Genomic DNA, 19,994 nt, shown 5'->3' with positions numbered 1-19,994 from the left:
CAAACCTAAGACAAGCTCTGAGAAGCAAATCACTTAAGGAAAATGAAAATAGAAGATAGAAAAAGAAAGACAAGCTGTACTTTTTGAACCACAGTGTAGTTTCTTAAAATACACAGTATTTGAGTTTCTGTTTTTTAAAAAAATTATATCTAGAGCATCATGATAAAAATTATAGTTCCAACTGACACCCCAAAGCACACATGCCACATGTCCTCTGAGTTTTGCTTACATGTTTTCATATTTAAATTAAACAAATAATACTGCCATCTGTTGCATTGTACTCATCCTCCAGACTATTTCTGAGAATTCATAGACAGTGACAATAACTCTTAGTTGTTACTGGCCAGAACATCCCCTGGTTTTTGGATCAAGCTGCTTTTAATTATTTCTAGACATCTCTTTTCCTCCAGCCATGTTTTTATACTGCCTTTATTCATTCTTTTCCTGTAAAAACGTTGGCAAAATATTCTTCCTCCCGATTCTCTCCAGACAGAACTAACAGCAACGACAAAACAAGCAAAAATAATAACTACTCGGTGATATCACCGGGAATGACATCATAGAAGAGAGACATAAAATTGGGTCCCAACCAACCTTGCCTTTGAAATTTAATTAGATGTACCTGGTCCAAAGACTGACTACCCTCTGTTCTCTGGCATCTTCCTATGAGAAAAACCTGCAGCCAATCACTTTATCTAAAATCAAATACCAATGATCTTTTCTTATATCTAATGTGGCAGTTACATAATCTGGTGTCAACTTGTGCAGGGTTGGAGTTTAGCCTGTCAAACTGGTCGTAGCTTGATGACCTCATTGAGAGGCTCCATGGAAATAAATAGCTCACTGGAGGCCAGATATGCTCACTCCCTGTGAGACATTCCTGTTGAGAAGACACATGTAGCTACACTAGAGCGCTGGAGCTGAAGGAGTCACATGGAGAACCCTGACAGCACTGAGATGCTTACATCACCACTGGATCCACAAGACTTTCCAACCACTGGCTTGTGCTCTTCTTCCATTTTGCATCATTGCATCAGGTTCATAAGTCTGAAGAGGAGTTTAGATTGGCATCAGATATATGGGCTAATACTGGACTTTTAGACTAGAGCTGGCTGGGCTGAGATGTTTTCTCAAACTCTTTATTATGCACATATGAGTATGTATGCATTTGCTTCCCTGATCAAACCAGACTAATACATTGCGATATCTTGGAAGTGAGGTACTAGAGCAGTGGTTCTCAACCTTCCTAATGCTGCAACCCTTCAATATAGTTCCTCATGTTGTGGTGACACTTCCCAACCATAAAATTATTTTTGTTGCTACTTCCTAACTGTAATTTTGCTATTGTTGTGAATTGGGTGACCCCTGTGAAAGGGTCATTCTAAATGTAGCTACACCAGAGCGCTGCAGCTGACGGAGCCACATAGAGACTCCTGCTAGGAGTGAGATGCTTATACCACCACTAGATCCATAAGACTTTCCACCCACTGGCCTGAGATCTTGCATTTGGCATCATTGTATGTGTTGCATGAGTCTGAAGAGGAATTTAAATATTGGTATAGAACCTATGGGCTAATACTGGATTTATGTATCATATCTGGACTGGGCTGGGATGTTTTCTCAATATACAATTGCTCTTTTTTATAAAAGTCTTTTTTATACACATATGAGCATCTATGAATTTGTTTCTTTAGTCAATTGAGAGTAACACATCTAAGGACCAGGGCTTGCTACTGGTATCTCCAGAACATTTCAATATATCACTTTTTCTCTGTTCATTGAAAATAAACAATCATATTTAATATTTAAATAAACTAAAGCACATTAGGCCCATTCCCTAAGTCTGCCTTTATTTGTAATCAAAACACTATAATAATCAATATCACAATTGGAGGCTCATTACTACGGAGCCAAAAATAAATGAGTGAATGATTTTCATATATATATTAATTCAAGGGATTTTTTTAGCAGTTTTATTGACATACAATTCACATGAGATACAATTCAATAATTCAGTCACACTGAAAGTTAGCTGTGCCATCATCACCGTAAGCAATTTTAGTACATTCTCTTTTCTTTCACTCATTGTTGCTATCTCCCCTTTCCCCCCTAACCTCCTCTGCCATACCCACAAGAAATTATTAATCTAGTTACTGCTTCTATAGATTTACATATCTTGGATTTCATATACAGAAAATCATACAAAAGACAAGGTAAAACCCACAACAATAATAAAATAAATAAGAGAAAAGGCCTAATCAAAAAGAAAGCAGAAATATTAAAAACAGGAATAAATTTTAACTCACAACTGCACCAGGATTGCTTAGATGGTCAATAAACATAGTTGATTTTAAACTATATAACTGAGCCTATTACATTCATAAGTAGCCCTTGAAAGGCTATTCAAAACATAAGTTTGTGGTGGTACTTTTAGTGTAATGTATTGCATGCACAATTCTGCTACAAACATCTTTAAATTATTGAAGAGAAAGGATGTCATTTTGAGGACTATGTGGCACCTAATCCAAGCCATAGTATTTTCAATCACTTAATATATATGTGAAAATTGGATATTAAATAAGGAACATCAAGGAAAAGTTGATGCATTTGAATTATAGTTCTGACAAAGAATATTGAAAGTACCATGGTCTGTCAGAAGAACAGAAGCATCTGTCTTAGGAGAAGTACAGTTAGAAGGCTCTTTAGAAGCAACAATGGAAAGACATCATCTCACATATGTTGAATATATTGCCAGGAGAGACCAGCCCCCAAATTTAATGGAACCTCTGTACAGCTTCCTCTTATTTGGATGATATGAGAAACTTTAAAGAACCATTTGTACTGTACCATTTATTTTCTCTCCATGATTGAAGAATCAGATGTCTGATACTTGTTTCATAAGTAAAAACAAAGAAAACAAACAGGACATTTTCTTTTAAAAAGGAAATGAGCCTTGTAGAATGTTCTCTTCCTTAACTCTGTACTTGGGATATTTATATCAGTGCTTTTACACAGCATTAAAATCAATGGATGTTATGTTCACTACAGTCCATTATTATGGCTTCAAAATCTTATTTAATATTTTATATTTTTCACAACTTCTCAATTACCACTACAACTTCACAACAGACATTTGTAACACTAATGAAAACTCTACTCATATTTTCCCTTCATAGATTACTCAAATTCAATTCTTCATCATCTATAAATATCGATGTAAAGAAAGAGCAGAGAAGAGGAAGTTCATCAAAGGGATAGCTTGACACAATGGTTGCAACAATGGATTCAAGCATGGGAATCACAGCGAGGCTGGCACTGGAATGAGCATTGTTTGGTTCAGTTGTGCATACTGCCTCTATGGGTCAAAATAGATCCCCTGGTATCTCGCAACAACAAAGAAAGGAGGACTCTCAAAGTTGATTTTATTTCTCTCCCTACTATGATATTTTGACAATCCAAATGGGAGAGCCAACCTTTCTTGAGCAAGCCACCAGGTGTGTTGGTGCTCTTAGGCTCCTATTTTGATCAAATGATATTTGCAAAAAGTTCAAGAAGGCCAAGCAGTGTTAGGCTAGCCAGCTATTCACCTATCTCCTGTCTTGCACGTTTGTTCTGCAAATTCTCCTAGACAGCATTCAATAATTTCGCTAACTTTTGCTCTGAAACTCAAGAGTTCTAGGACCATTATCCATATCAGTTTATTTGTTATTTTGTCTTTGTTATAAAGGGTTTGTGTAGTATTTCTGCCTAACCTGCTATCTTGCTGAAAATTTGGGCAAATGTTTTCAGTTTATTTGAATACTCTGAGATTACCTTGTCCTGAGGTTTCATTTGTTTCACTTTCATACTTATAAGCAGTATTTCTTTGTTGAAATAGATTTCATGTATTCTCATTACAAAATAGTTCCTTTTTCACCAGTGACAATTTTGTTTATTTAGATATCACCTCTGCTGAAAAAGCTATATTTTTAACATCAATATTTTTAGTACTACTCAAGATAAAACAAAAGTGAAAACAAAAGTGCTGCTTATGAGTCTATTTTGACTCCAAATTGCCTTATTGGATAGAGTTGAACTGCTTCATAGGGCTTCAGAGACTAAATATTCACAGGAGAGTAAATTCATATTTGTTCTGCAGAGAAACTGGTGCCTTTGAACAACGGCCCTTCATTAGCTTCTCAATGCTTGATTACTTTGTACCACTGGGCATCACTCTAGAGAGATCATTCCAGAGAGATAAAATGTACTTTCTTTACAAAATCAAAGCAGAGATTTATTTTTCTATAACCACCTAAGTGCATAGGTCCCCCAAATTATTTGGTCTACTACTCCCTATTCAGAAATGTAAAATTTTTGTATTACAGCTAATAACACAGGATTTTATATTAAGTATCTACTTGTGCATGCTCCTTCCCAGCCCATCCTCTCATTAATGCCTTCCAAAAGAGTGGCGTCGCTCACTTTGGACAACATTGCCTTAGACTATTCTTCATTTCGATTGCATAAATCATTTCTAACCAGGACTAAAAACAGTACCAACTCATTTCTATTAAGGCCATCAAAATGCTATGGCCAATATACATGAAGATTTTATCATACGAATACTATTGTATTCCCGTAACAACTTTTCTGATCCTCATCTGCAAAAATTAAGTTAAAAATACCTATCCATAAGGATCAAGCGATATCATTGATGATGCCAGATGGATCTTGGCTGAAAAAATAGAATCCCAGATTGATGTTTACTTGTATTTTATTGAGTTTGCAAATGTATTCAAATGTATGGTTCACAACAAACTCTGGATATGCTTGAGAAGAACGGACATTCCAGAACACTTCATTGTGCTCAGGTGGAACTTGTACTTGGATCCCGAAGTAGTTGTACAAATGGAACAATGGAATACTGCATGGTTTAAAACAGGAAAGGTATTCAACAAGGTTGTAGCCCCTTACCACACTTATTCAATATGTATTCAGAGAAAATAATTAAGAAGCTGGATTACATGAAGAAGAATGTGGCCTCAGCATAGGAGGAAGCCTCACTGACAACTTTCACTATGCAGATGACACAACCTTGTTTGATGAAAGCGAGAAGGATCTGAAGGATTTGCTGATGAAGATCAAGGACAGCAGCCTGCAGTATGGATCGCGACTCAATCTAAAGAAGCTACAAATTCTCCCAACTGGACCAATATCTTACATCATGAAAAAGGGAGAAAAGCTTGAAAGTGTCAAAGATGTTGTCTTTCTTGGGTACACAATCAATGTTCATGGAAGCAGAAGTCAAGAAATCAAAATATGTATTGCGTAAGTAAATCTGTTGCACAAGACCTCTTTAGAGCATTGAAGAGTAATGATGTTACTTTGAGGACGGAGGTGTACCTGACCCAAGCTATGATATTTTACATTGCCTCATATGCTTATGAAAGTAACACCTTGGCTAGGAAGACTGAAGAAGAATTGATGCATTTGAATTGTGTTGCTGGTGAAGAATGTTAAAAACACCATGGACTGCAAGAAGGTCAAACAAGTTTGTCTTGGGAATAATAAGGCCATATTGCTTCTTAGAGGCAAGGATGGTGAGACTTCATCTTACGTACAGTAGAAAAGTTGACAGGAGACACCAGTACCTGGAGAAGGACATCATGCGTGGAAAAGTGAAGGGGCAGCAAAAAAGAGGGATTCCCTCAACAAGATGGATTGACAGAGTGGTGGCAACAATGGGCTCAAGGATAGAAACAATTGTGATGATGGCACAGGACCATCCAGTGTTCCTTTCTGTTGTGTATAGGGTTGCTATGGGTTAGAAGTGGCTCAATAGCATCTATCAATAATAACACAACATGAGGACTTTGTTTTAAGAGATTAAATCACCAAGGCTATGCAATAGTTACAAGTACAATAGACATTCGTTGTCATCGAGTTCATGCTGACTCATAGTGAGCCTACAGGACAGGGTAGAACAGCTCCTGGGAGTTTCTGAGACTGTAACTGTTGACAAGAGTAGAAACCTTGTCTTTCTCTCACCAGCCTATGACAAGGATCCATAAATATGATTTGCCTTCTTCATTTCTTTATATTTTACATTGTCTATATGAATACATGAGAGAAATATGATGCTTGTCTACTCCCATAAATAATATAATCTGAGAAACACCCAGAGGAGTTATACTCTGCATGGTTGCTCTGAGTCAGAATGGACTCAATGGCACTGAGTTTGGATTTTTGTTTTGCATGAATAAAGGAACCTTGGTGGCATAGTGATTATGCACTGAGTTGTTAATCATAAATTCAGCAGATCAAAAACACCAGATTCTTTGAGTGGGAAAGATGAGGCTTCCTACTTATATAAAGAGTTACAGTATCAGAAATCTACAGGATCACTATGAATTAGAAGGCAGTGGTTTTGGTTTATATTTGAATAAATCCCATTTTAGATACACATTTTTGTTAAAAATAAAGATCCAGTTTTCTTAACATCACCACTACTTGGGAAAATATATATATTTCTTATATATTAAGAGCAACAGAAATTTATTTGGCACGTGATTTATAGTTTGCAAAAGTGAAGATGTTATACCCATTTTTAGCTCCTGTGTCATCTTCCACAAACCACAAAGCAGTTACTCTAGCAGGAACTTGAATCGGACACATTGTCCTCTGTATTTCCAGGGTTCCTAATAGTTCAAAGTAAACTGGAATACTCCATTATTGATTGCCTGCCCCCCAAATCGTGTTTCCATTGCCTATAATTCAGTAGAAAAATACTTCTTCTCAATACAAATTTCAACATAATAAAGAGGAGTAGGGATAAACTGTTACTTTTCCTTCTCAATCAAATTAAAGAGACATTATTGAGATTGGAGCCCTGAGAGGCAAGGTTAATATTAAGCCATGCAGAATTCACAAGAACAATCATGTATCAATATCTTTGTAGACAGAGTAGAGAAAATGTTCACAATTTATTTGCAACATGAAGTCTTTGTGAATATTTCTAAATAGGATTTAGATCGCATTTTCATATAATGTCCATATGAAATACTTTCATTTGTAGGTACCCAAATCACAGAGTTCAGTGTTTGTTTTTGCTGTGTTGAATTGTTTCAAAATTTTCTGTGGGATATTTATGTTAATCTCTCTCTCATTTATTTTGCTTGCTATTTCCTGTTATAGCTTGCAATTTTAAAGTTCCCATCTAATCAAGTTTGTGTAATTTTGAGGTAGTAGTACTTGTTTTGGAGTCACTGGCCTGGATTAAGGATGGATAAGTATATCTTATGCTTAAAAAACTGCAAAAACTACTGTTGAATGGATTCTGAGTCATAGCAATCCTATTGGTGAATACAGAATTGCCCTGTCAGGTTTTCAAGGCTAAAATTACCAGCCAGGTTGTCACTTCTTTCTTTCACTCAGATGAGTAGGACTGGTGAGTGTAGAATCACCTATATTTCTGTTAGTAGACAAATATTTTAACTACAAAAGGAGCAAAGTGTAGTAGTATAAATAAGCATTGCATTCATGAACAATCAGAACTGGCTATACCTGTTGCCATCAAATGAATTTCACCTCATACCAATCATTTAGAAAGGAATAGATTTGCTCAGGTTATAATCTTTAAAAACGCAGATTGTGAAATATATGATGTGCAGAACAGAACGGTTGGTGAGTTCAATACTCCCACCTTTCGGTTAGCAGACAAGTAATTTGATCATTGTGCCACCAGGCTCCTTCAGTTGATTATAATAATATATTTTATTATAGACTGCATGGCACCCTGGTTGTTGGACTGCAATACTCCGAACTGGTCATTTGAAACCATCGACTGTTCTACATAAGACTGGGCTTCTACTCCAGTAAACAGTTACTGTCTCAGAAACCCACTGGTAGGGTGGCTATGAGTTGTCATGCATGCAGTGTATGACATACCTGTGTATGATGTGTGTCATACACACATAAGTGAGTTTGGTTTGCTGGTTTTATAGTTATTACTGTTTCTAAAAACAGTAATTGATATATCTGTTAAATTTATAATGCAGAGTTTCTAATTTTATGGGGCTCCATTTATTTGCATTGTCTTTTTTTATTAAAATCATTTTATTGGGGGCCCTCACAGCTCTTATCACAATTGATATATCCATCCATTGTGTCAAGCACATTTGTGCATCTGTTGCCATCATTATTTTCAAAACATTTTCTTTCTACTTGAGCCCTCTCTCCCCAACTTCTTTCCCTCATGATCCCTTGATAATTTATAAATTATTATTTTTTCAGGTCTTATACTGACCACTGTCTCCCTTCATCCACTTTTCTGTTGTTCATCCCCCTTTAATTTATATCTTTGCATTTGTTTATATTTTTCCATTTTTGCATTTAGTCATCCTGTCATATTAAATTTGAATTAAAAAAACTACTTTACTTTGATGAATTTCATTGGATAAATATTAGTCAGTTTCCTCTCCAACAACTGTTTTATTAATAACTAAATTTAACAAATTAAAATGATTTTTCTTTAATATTTTAGCCAAGGTAAGTTCATTTTAGATCCACTTAAAGTAGTAAATTTGTCTTGAAAATTTATCACTGAAGTATTAAGTCCAAGCATGACATTTTCATCATAGATTCTATTACAGTTCTCCCTTCAGTATTTTAAAAAAAAATATATTTTCCTGTCTCTAAAATTATTTCTCATTCTTTATGATTGAAACAATTTTGGTAAAACACATTTGATTACCATCTACACTCTCTTTCTGTGTTACTGTGGATAATAGAAACTCCCCTTTCTAGTCCTATCTACAAAAACATGCATTCCTCCATCTTTTATATTTTTCCCTTCTCACTATATTCCTTCTTCTGTTTCTACCATTATTTGCACTTAAATCTATAATAATAATAGAATAACTTCAAGAACTATTTGAAATATTACATTTTAGAGAATTCTATCATGTATAATTTATGTCCTTTTTAATTATATTACATTTTTAAATGTCTCACACTACAGCTATTTTTCTAAATATGTATAAAATGATCCACTAATTTTTCCAGAGACTTTAAAAATTAGCAAAGTAATTAAGTAAACTTCACAACTATCTGATACCTGAATGATTATTGCTTCAATATTTGCTTGCTTGTTACTTATACTTATTTACTAAATATGTCATCATGATGAATGGAGAAAAGATTGAAGCTATCAAGGATTTTCATCTTGTTTGGCTCCACAAGGCTCATGGAAGCACGGTGAGGATCCGAGAGCAGTCAAATGATGAAATGTTTCATCGCATTGGGTAAATCTGCTGCACAGAGCCTCTTTAAATTGTTGAAAAGCAAGAAGTTACTTTGAGGATTAAGGTTCGCCTGATCCTAGCCATGGTCTTTTCAATTGCTGCATATGTGTGTGAAAGTTGGACATTGAATAAGAAAGACTGAAAAATGTATACAATTAAATTATGGTGCTGGACAAGAATATTGAAAGCACCATGAGCTGTCAAATGAACAAAGGAATCTGCCGTTGAAGAAGTACAGCTAGGATGCTTGTTAAAGGCAATGACGGTGAGACTTCATGTCACATACTTTGGTGATGTCAGGAGAGACCAGTTTCTGGAGAAGGACATCATGCTTGGTAAAGTAGATGGAAAAAAATAAAGAGGCAGGCCCTAAACAAGATGAACTGACACAATGGTTGAATTGACTGACCCAAACATAAAATCAATTGTGAGGAGGACACAGGGCCAGTCTGTTTTGTTGTGTTGTGCATACAGTCTTTGTGAGTGAGAACCAATTCTATGGCACCTAACAACAATAATAAATATCTATTTATGCATAGAGATTTGAAAAGATTAAATAAGTAAATATATGTAATTAGTAACATAATGAAACATATAGAATGTAACATTTATTATATATTTGATCTTGAGCAAAATGTGGAATACAGTGTCAAACACATGGTCATTCACTGTCATTGAGTTGAAACATAGCAACCCAATAGGACAGAGTAGAATTGCCCCTAAAGGTTTCCAAGACTATACATCTTTCCAGGAGTATAAAATCTCATCTGTTTCCTATGAAGCAGCCATTGATTTTAAACTGTTGACCTTGAAGTAAGCTGCCAAACTGCTAGTGCACTCTGCCACCAGGCTAAGTGATCAATAAATACTGTTGAATTGATTTCTTACAGTATATTCAGAAAACCTTTTCATCTTTGGTTTTACATTATAAGTTAGAAAACTTGGAAGTGCATGATAAATTGCTTTCAAGTTTGACACATTTTAACCTGGTTAAAAGGTTCCCTGAAAAACTTGTTTAATTTTTTCATTTGAAAATTTCATATAGAACCAATTTTATTAGCTATCTTCTTACCTAAGACCACATTTGAATTCATAGAATAAATTCCAATATTCTGAAATTGAACCCAGCATATTCATCTACACTTTTTTCATTTGAAGAATAGGATAAATGTGTAGAGAAATCAATTAACCAAAGGATTTGAACATGAAAACTCTTATAAACCATGTCAAGGATTATTTTCTAGTGTCCTTACATTCCCACATATTTTCATATAATGTTAACTACCCTGATTATTGTAAGTCAATCACATCATCTTCATTAAAAAATAGTAACTAGGGGAGATGCACATGTCCTTTCAACTGGTTTCATTTTGTCAGTTGTCTTTGTGGTCATTACTATTGCTAAGTGCCATCGAGTCCATTTTGACTTGTCGCAGCCCTATGTACAACACAGTGAAACACAACCCATTCATGTGCTATCCAGACAATTGTTTTTGTATCTGAGCCCATTGTTGCAGCCATGGTGTCAATGTGTCTTGTTAAGCACTTACCTCTTTTTAGGTGCCCCCCTACTTTACCGAGCATGATGTCCTATCATGGGACTGGTCCCTTTGATAACATGTCCTATGTACGTAATATGAAATCTTGTCATCCTCACTTCTAAGAGCCTTCTGGCTGTACTTCTTCCAAAATAGATCTGTTTATTCTTTTGAAATTCCATGCGACTTTCAATTCTTCCCCAGCACTATAATTCAAATGCATTGTTTCTTCTAATTCAGCTAATAATTTGATAAAATCAGGATGAGAGCTCAGACCTCTAGATTCCTGAGTTAGTGATGTTTGCTCAGGTGAATAAAACACAGTCTTGCAACTGAGTAAGAAACTTGATTGGATAATGAGACTTAAGTTAAACTTGAACAGTAGTTAAAGTTGAACAGGTACTAAAGTACGTAGATATATGTAATAAGCAACTAGCTATTACTTAAGTCTAAAGCATCTTTATTTAGAGCAAATGAGTCCCTGCACATATTATTTCTTACATAAAATAGTTCTGGGTGTATAGATATTCTTCAAGAATATTAATTTAATAAACAAATAAATATGCAAATTGAGTACTAAGATTAGTTAGCTCTGTTGACCTATTTGTGTGGAGGTGCTATGAGAAGGCATGCAAAGCACAACACTGAAAGGAATCCTTACGGCATTTTCTATTTCTCATCACTGCAATCTGGAGAAATGGTGCAATTATTGGATAAAATAAAAATGCTCTTAATGAATGCTTGCTATATGTCTTCATAATTTTCCAACCAGGTTCCAAATATACATATTTCCATCTGGGAGTCCATGCTATTTAGGTCCTAGTAGTTTCCTCATTTTCTCACATGTTCCCTGACTGATTGGAAAAAATGAAGCAGCTGGACCACACTAATCTTTAGTTCCTTCTAGCTGTTGCAATTATTCTGATTCTCATATGCTATACTTCTAATTAAACTTTGATGCTAATTAAAAATGAGAACAGAACAAGTGCCACTAGCTGAATTCAGTCTCTCTTCTGCGAGACATGGTGAGCTTTTCAGGGCTTGGGGTTTGGAATTGCCTCCTAATTAGAATTTCTTTGGCACTCACCCCTTGTCATGTGTACTTTATATTCAGTTCCGTAAAAATGTGTCTGGATAGCAGATCTGATAATACCTGTCTGCTCTAAGTACTCAGCATCATAAGATGTATCTTGTTACAGTGCAATGGTGTCCTGAGAATCTATGGTTGGCAGATGGTGTGATGTGGCATGTAATTTGGCATGCCATGTCTATCAGTCTGTGGTAACCCTTAGGCATTTTATTTCTGCAGGAAACAGTGCTGACGCCAAGGACAACATGTGGTGACCCACAGGAACATAATAATTTTATCTCCTGACTATGCAAAATCTGAACACGTGGCACTGTTATTAACATTTTCTAAGGAACTGGCATCTATTAAGCAGACATTTGGTTGGCTGTGTTAAATTGCTTCTGGTTGGTTTGTTCTTTCTTCCATTAACGTTACCAAATAATGTACTGCAGTGGTGTGAAATCAGAGGCTGTCAGTTGACCAGCAGCACCTCTGTGCTTCATGCACTAATGGCTTTCTATTCTCTTGTGCCATTAGAAGCTAGCTTTTACTAAGATTTACTATTAATTCTTTATGGTACGTTAGTTACTCTTAAATGATGTCAGAAATATTAAGAAGATAAACTCAAAAGGCTTATTTTTGCAGCAAAGGTGACAAATACAATAGGAATAGAGTTGTATAACAACATGGATATCTGAATAAAAAAGAATTAAGTGACTTTTCCTTTTCTTTTTTTGAAAAACATATACTATTTTAAAGTTTCTTGAACCTAAATAAAATAAGGGTTAATAAAAATAAGGGTTTTATATTTGAAGACACAATTTAACATCATCATTCATACTTTTTTTCATTTAAGAATGGGGCATGCTATACCTCTCTTTAGTAGTGAAGTAAGGCTCTTTGATATTGTATATAAACTATGCTTCATGAGAGCTTTGAATTATTTCAAAGACAAGATAAAGTGTAAGTACATGATATGCTGTATTTTACACTTTTTAAGGTAATATGATTGTATGTTATTTTTCTCTCTCTCTTGGGGAAAATATATAGTAACACTTAAAAGAACAGCTAATTCCAAATGTTTCTGTCTCCAAATATTCTTCCAGTTAATAAAACTGAAGACTTATTATATCAATTCAGAATTGTTTTTATCCCATGAGTTGATATTTGTCAAATCCATGAATGAATGAGTGGAAACAGTTAAAATTGCATTAAGAATGATGGACATTTAAACCCAATAGGAAAAGGGAGGTTCTGTGTATTTATGTTCTAGAAAGTGAATTGCCAACTATATTGCTCAGAGTATTTGTGCAAGACTTGGGTCTTTAGAACTCATTACCTATAGGTGTGAGTAATCCGTTTAATAAAACAAGATAATTTAAAATAACCTTTTGGATAACATAAATGAAAGCTATATGCATGAATTCCACTAGATGAAAAACATAGGAATCAAATCTATGCTATACCTGGAAAGAAATGGTGAAGATACACAATGCCACCAGTCAGAATAAGGTCAGTGAGAGATTGAAGAAAAAGATCATGGATTGCTCATATGCAAGTTGAAGTTGAAGCTTGAGTCAGGAATATGCTCGATTATAGAATATATAAATACATTTATATCAATAAATGTTGCACAGTTATGTTGTTGCTGTTGTTGTTAAATGCCGTCAAGTTAGTTCCAACCCTCAATGAGCCAGTGCACAACAGAACAAAAACTGGTCTTGCACCATCCTCAGCGTTGCTACTATGCACAGAGTTAAAGAAGTGAGCACATCCATTTCGGTTCCAAATCCATGGGACAGATGTTCAGTTGGAGGCTTCTGCTGTCTTTCTTAATGGCTTTGAATGATGAATATAAGATCATCAGGAACACCAATGGCTGGCAGTTGCAGAGGTAGATTAACTGAAGGTCAGCAAGTCAGGATTGTGATAGGAGAGGTAAATGAATATAAGTTTAACAGGTTAGGTAACAGGTCAGATAGTGGCCTCTTATTACTCCTGACAATGGGGCAGTCTATTGACTCAAGTTCAAAGAACCTCGGTCAATGAGCCAGATGCAGGAGACCCATACCCAGCAAAAAGCAAGCAAGCATTCACTTAAAAATTAAGTAAAGGATATATCTGAGGACACTTCCTATTGCTTGCATCATACTTATGACATGATAAAGGAGGTTGCTCTGCTCTAATCATACAATTGCTTGGCTATGCACAACCAGTCTCATTATAGAGCTTATTACATTAAGTTAGGACATACCACGGGACATTACTAGGCCTCAGCTTCCAAACGACTAAATTTCCCCACCAAACCCTCGTAAGTTAGAGACCATCTCATGAGTGGTTTCGAAACATTGACCAGACAAATTGTAGGATGACATCAAAAGGATCACAGATAAGGACATCAAAGGCTGTTATAAAATATAGGAGAGAAATTAAAAGCAAAATGGATATTAAAAGGGATTGTGAAACTTGCTTCTAAATATAAACAGTTAGAACGAATGATGGAGTGATGAAGAAAACAATAAAAACAGATTTCTATGCTAAGTTCAGAAAGACAAAAGAAAGTCATTTGAAAAAAATTACACAGACTTAGTGTTAGATAAACAAAAAGGAAGAGCATGTTCAACATTTCTGAAGTTGAAAGAACACAAGAGATATCCAATTCTTGACTTATAATGTTAGAGGATTCTATGGGCAAAATACTGATCAACACAGGGATCCTCAGAAGAAGATGGAATACAGTCACTATTGTAAGGTGGCCGAGAGGCGTCAGAGACCAAATCGGTTGAATTTAAGCAAACAGGCTTTATTAGGGAGAAAAAGCCAGCCTGGGTGAAGTCACAGAGTCCACAGTGTCCGCGCCAAAGGAGCCACGCCCCAGGCTACAGGGGTGGGTTTATATTTCCGAGAGCAAGTGACTGGGCTGCCTAGAGTCCATGTAAGGTGAAGTAGTCAGGGATTGGGAAATACAGGTATGTCCGGGTTTCTGGAATGTAAGGTGTCTTCCTGGTTCCAGGTGTATTTGTGCCAGGTGCAGGATTGTAAGAGTGCAATAACATTTGATTAATGCCAATAGGAGATATTTCTTGCATTCGGTTGCAAAGAAAGTTCAGCAAACAGGGTGCCAGAAGTAGCAGAGTGTCGATGGTTATAAGATGGGTTATTAGGGGAGCAACCCAACCAATAAATGGATTAGACCACCAACCTCTCTTTTGGACTCCGGGGGCCTCACCAGATAGCTTTTTTTCGCAACTCACGAAGTTTGTTGATACTGGTTTCCACCAACCCGGATTCGTTAACATAATAGCAACACTCCTCGTTTAGGTACATGCACGTTCCCCCTTTATTGGCTGTCAAGAGGTCTAGGGACCTTCTGTTCTGTAAGGCTACTTGGGCTAGGGATGTTTTTTTGTGCTGTAAGAGATTTAAAGATAATGCAGTGTCTTCAATTGCTTCTTGGAGGACCAGCTTTGTTAAGAGCTCAGAGAGTAGGATAGGAAACCTGTCCCCATTCCTGACCCAACCAAGGAAGAGGCTACCGCTAAACCAACCATGACAGGGAGGAACACTGCCCGTGTGTGTCTGGTTGTGCCAGGGGAGAGATTTTGTAGAGCATTTACCTCAGGGACTGTGTACATAGTTAGCTAGGGAACCAGGATGACCAGCATACATAGATGGGATGGGGAAGGAGCGGAAAGGTTTTTTGTCAGGGTGCTATTGTGCCAAAACAATCCACCTGGGGGGGTATTGAGTGGAAAAGTGAGGTTACTTGTGGTATTGTTACAACCTTGTCCCGGGTCGGAATCGTAAAACGGCAATCTTTTCAGCAGTGGATTGTGGAACAGGAGAACTCCAATTACTGGCGGAAAGGCGTCTGTTTTTTCCTTATAGTTAAACGATTGAGGTAAAGGTACTGCTGCCAGAAGAGACCTATGGAGGGCAGCACAAGGAAACAAGAGGATAGATTAACCAGGTTGGAAATGTTAAGACGGGCTGCCCCTTCTTGGATAACGGTAAGACAAGAAAAAGGTTTTCCCTTGGACCTCTGTCCTGTAACCTGTTCTTGAAGTTCTTGTTGGGCTTTCTGGATTAGCCAGGTTTGATCGGCCAGGCCAGTGCGTAGGTAAACACAGTAGATATATAACCTGCAAATGGGTTCCCGAATTATCAGCCCAGGTTTCGGTACCTATGAACTGCCATCGGTGGTTGGGTGACTGCATTTCCGTGTTTACGGAAGCCAATACCAGTTTGACTGCCGATGGGGTGGTGAGGATTATGGTGTAGGGTTCTTTCCACCGTGGCTGGAGTCCAGGGCCAGGCGCAGGGCGAGTTTTTCCTAGGACCTGGTCTCCTGGGGAGAGGTTAAGGGTTGGGTGCCCAGAAGAGGTGTTTTGCATGTCCGGAAAGTGTTGGTCTGCATAGGACCTGAGTAAATTGCGGAGCAAAGCTAGAGTGGGTAAGTAAGTTGAAAGTGGAGTTTCATTCTGCGGCAAAGAATAATTTAGGAAAAATGAGTGGCTGAATAGAATTTCAGATGGGCTGATACCTGTGGGCTCCCTGGGGGAAGCCTGAAGGTGGGTTAAGGCAACAGGAAGAAGATCTGGCCAAGAGAGGCAGACCTTTAAGGAGAGTGTAGTTAACTGGGACTTTATGAGTCCGCTGGCCCCCTCAACCTTGACTGACGATTGGGGACAATAAGGAATATGTAGTTTCCAATCCACTTCCAGGGCAGCTGAGACCTGTTGAGACACCTGCGAAATGAAGGCTGGGCCATTGTCAGACTGGATAGATTGTGGAAAGCCAAATTTAGGGATTATAGATTGCAGGAGAGTTCGAGTAACAACATCTGGTGTCTCCTGGCTGGTATGGAATGCTTCAATCCGCACTGAAAAGATATTCAGCAAACTAACAAATATTTAAGGTGTTTATGTTAATATACGTAAAATCAATTGCCCAGTCCCCACTGGGGAGGTACCCACGGAATTGGTGGAGGCTTCTAAGAGGCTGAATATTGCTCTGGGAGGAGCGTCTGACCCCAGGGTGGCTACAACGGCAAAAATGAGATGGGCAGAATGAAGCTGCTGAGGTATTAGGGAAATGGAGGCCTTAAGGCGTTGTAAAATGTCACGTCCGAGTAACAGAACGGGACACGAGGGGATTACTAGGATTGAATGGGAGAAAGGGTATTAGTTTAAGATGCAGGGCAAGAGGGGAGTTTTGTTGGGTGTTGAGGAGGTGCCATCAGTCCCCATTACAGTGACCATGGAAGGAAGACAAGCCCGGCATATGAAGGAAGGATGGAATAGGTAGCCCCGTGTCTAAAACAAAAGAGGTGGACTTACCATTTACCTGGATGGTGACCCTGGGCTCAGCTGGGGTTATTGGGGTTTTGGAGTACAGGCATATTCAGTCTTCTTCACCAAGCCCAGAAGCTCACCAGCCGGGAAGGATTGTGGTGAGGCCCTGCTGACCCCGGCCATTGAAGCAGCCGGGGGAAGCTGGCAAGGGGACAGTTAGACTTCCAGTGAACTTTCTGGCAGCACACTGGGTACAGCTTGGTGGGGGGTTGAAGGTTTGGGCATTGATGGGCCCAGTGTCCATCCTTACCGCACTTCAAACAAGCCTCCAGCGCGACAGCATCCTGCTTTGTGAGAGGATCTTTTGGGCCCTCCCCTGCCAGCCTCAGGGCAGGTACCAGAACCTGGGTTTGCAGGGCCACCTTCTGTTGTTATCTGGACTGTCAGGCTGATTCAACCATTTCCCCCCCGGGCGTTAAAAACTTGAAAGGCTGCTTATACCAGATCCTGTAATGGGGATTGTGGTCCCTCCTCTGCTTTTTTAATTTCTTTCTTATATCTGGAGCTGACTGATAGATAAAGTGGGAGCCAAGACAGCTGCCCCAGCAGGGGCTTTGGGGGTACAGTTTTGTAAACTGGGTAAGGGCCTCTTGGAGGAGGTTTAGAAAAAAAGATAAGATTTTCAATTTTCTATTGTTACCTCTTCAGTTTTTCAAAGTTGACTATCTTAAGAGAGTCATAGTTACTCCGGCCATTTACCCGCGCTTCAATAAATATTTTTACTTTGACATTCAGAGCACTGGGTAGAAATCACATCATGTCAACAGTAGTCACGGGCCTTCACAATGCTTTGTTTTAATTAAGCAGCTGGATTCCCCTGGTCCTCAAGAGTTCTAAGCGGGGCTGGGCACACACCATGGCTGGAGAAAGCGCTGATGCCCCCCCAAGTCCTGGGCACACACCCCTAGGTGTGCCCCTGTGGTCCTCTCCATCCCCACCCTCGCCTGCATGGTTCCTGCTTTTCCTTTGGTGAGGGGTTTGGGATGCCCTGATCAGGATGCAGCAGGCTGTTGGGGATCCGCCTTGGGACCTGTGGGTCTGAAGAGAGCGAGGGCACCTGGGAGCCGGTAATGGCGGCTACTCTGGACGGGAGCTGAGACCTTCCCCCTTCATGCCCCAATCCCTTAGAGACAATCCTTATCTAAGGTGACCAGATTTAACATTGGTAAAGTGGGACAAAAGCAGGACACCATTGATAAAACTCATATCCTGGCAAAATAGCCACATGGCAGCCAAAAACCATATACCTTAGATTTTCATGCATTCTTTCCAAAAATCAGGATTTTTTTAAAACGCCGCGGGACGCAAGAAAAATTGTTAAAAATTGGGACAGACCTCGCAAAAGCGGGAGGTCTGGTCACCTTATCCTTCTCCCAAAGTTGCGAATCCAGCTTGCCGCTTTCCCTTACCTGCATTCTTCCAACATGCCAGAGGCTGTTCACCTTGGAGAGCTGCTGCGGATATGGGTGCAGCCCGGCGCTAGATTTACACCTTGTTCCCAGATTTTCAAGGGTCAGGGAGAGCTCACTGAATACCGCTGGAACCGCAATGTTTCCCAAGACAATTTTCAATTTGGGACAGTTCTTGGAGGAAAAACGGAACATGGACACACCCTCAGCCTCTGCAAGTTCCCTAAAAGCCAGGAGGTGGGGACAAGTATGCACTGACACAGGAGAGGAGATAGCGGAAACAGAGGGTGGCAAAATGGGCGGGACCAGAGTGGAGGGTTGGGACTGTCCAGCAACAGAGGGGGAAGATGATGGCAAAGGGAGGAGGAATGGCTGTGCATATGGCGGCGGAGGCTGAGAGGGAGGAGGAGGATTAGGAATTGGTCCAGGTGGGAGACGAAGAGTGTCTGGCTCTTCAGTAAGCGCAGAGGACGGCGCTAGGGTGTGGTAGGGAGAGTTGGGGTTATTTTCAAGTTTTTATTTTGCTGTCCTGCTCCTTTCAGTTGATTTAGCTAAAAGGACCTGTGAGGTGGAACACTGGACGCATAGAGACCGGCGGGCTCAGAGATCCCAGAAAGCCTAAATGTACGTCGGGACCTCTGACCATTTTCCTGAACGGCTGCCAAAATTGTCCAAATCACTAAGAATGCCGAAATTGAAACAAAACAAAACAAAAAAAAACCCCTGGAGGGCCACCTAGATTGGTTCTCTAAGGGGTATTGAGTCCACTCGGTGGTACACAGGAAGACTAGCCATTTTTTGTGTGGAGGTTTTGGAAAAATCCCTGTTTGGAGAAATTTAGAAGGAGATAGTCCAAGGGGGTTTTAAGATTAGATTTTGGACTTGGTATTGCCCATGATGCCCCCACACTCCAGAGAGTTATCCCCAAAGACAAGGCCTCCCCTGTGTTAGAGGAAACTCAAGAATAAACAAAGGTGGTCCCCTGCTAGTGAGATGTCTCCTGGGTCACAGGGTTCCCAACAAGAGCAGAAAGCTATCCCTGGCGTGGCTGCGACACGGGATAGGAGGGGCTTGGATGGAGAGGTTGCGGGGAAGGACTTACCTAAGACCAAAACTGATCGTGCCATTCTGGACAGCGGAGGTTTGGTTGGAGAAGAGTCCCTCAGGGTGGGCCAGTGCCCCTGAACACTGAGGGGGTCTCTATTCCGGGTTTTGGCAACAATGTAAGCTGGTCAGGAAGTGTCAGAGACCAAATCAGTTGAATTTAAGCAAACAGACTTTATTAGGGAGAAAAACCCAGCCTGGGCAAAGTCCCACAGTCCACAATGCCCAGGCTGAGGGAG

At 39.0% G+C, this 19,994-nt stretch overlaps 1 protein-coding gene across 1 annotated transcript in view; it reads right to left on the bottom strand.

Moving 5' to 3' along the window:
• Positions 1-19,778, bottom strand: part of LOC115873309 (TIR domain-containing adapter molecule 1-like) — an 82,306-nt gene extending 62,528 nt beyond the window's left edge. The window contains 2 exon segments of the mRNA XM_030888567.1: positions 18,652-19,127; positions 19,754-19,778. Of these exon segments, the coding sequence (XP_030744427.1) occupies positions 18,652-19,127; positions 19,754-19,778 (501 nt within the window).
• Between the last annotated feature and the right edge of the window lie 216 nt (positions 19,779-19,994).

Source organism: Echinops telfairi, unplaced genomic scaffold (genome assembly GCF_000313985.2).
Source record: "Echinops telfairi isolate 266 unplaced genomic scaffold, ASM31398v2 ScPeMD7_7468;HRSCAF=8506_0, whole genome shotgun sequence".
Taxonomy (NCBI): domain Eukaryota; kingdom Metazoa; phylum Chordata; class Mammalia; order Afrosoricida; family Tenrecidae; genus Echinops; species Echinops telfairi.
The sequence above is the reverse complement of the archived record's forward strand: the minus strand, read 5'-3'. Positions and strand labels throughout refer to the sequence as shown.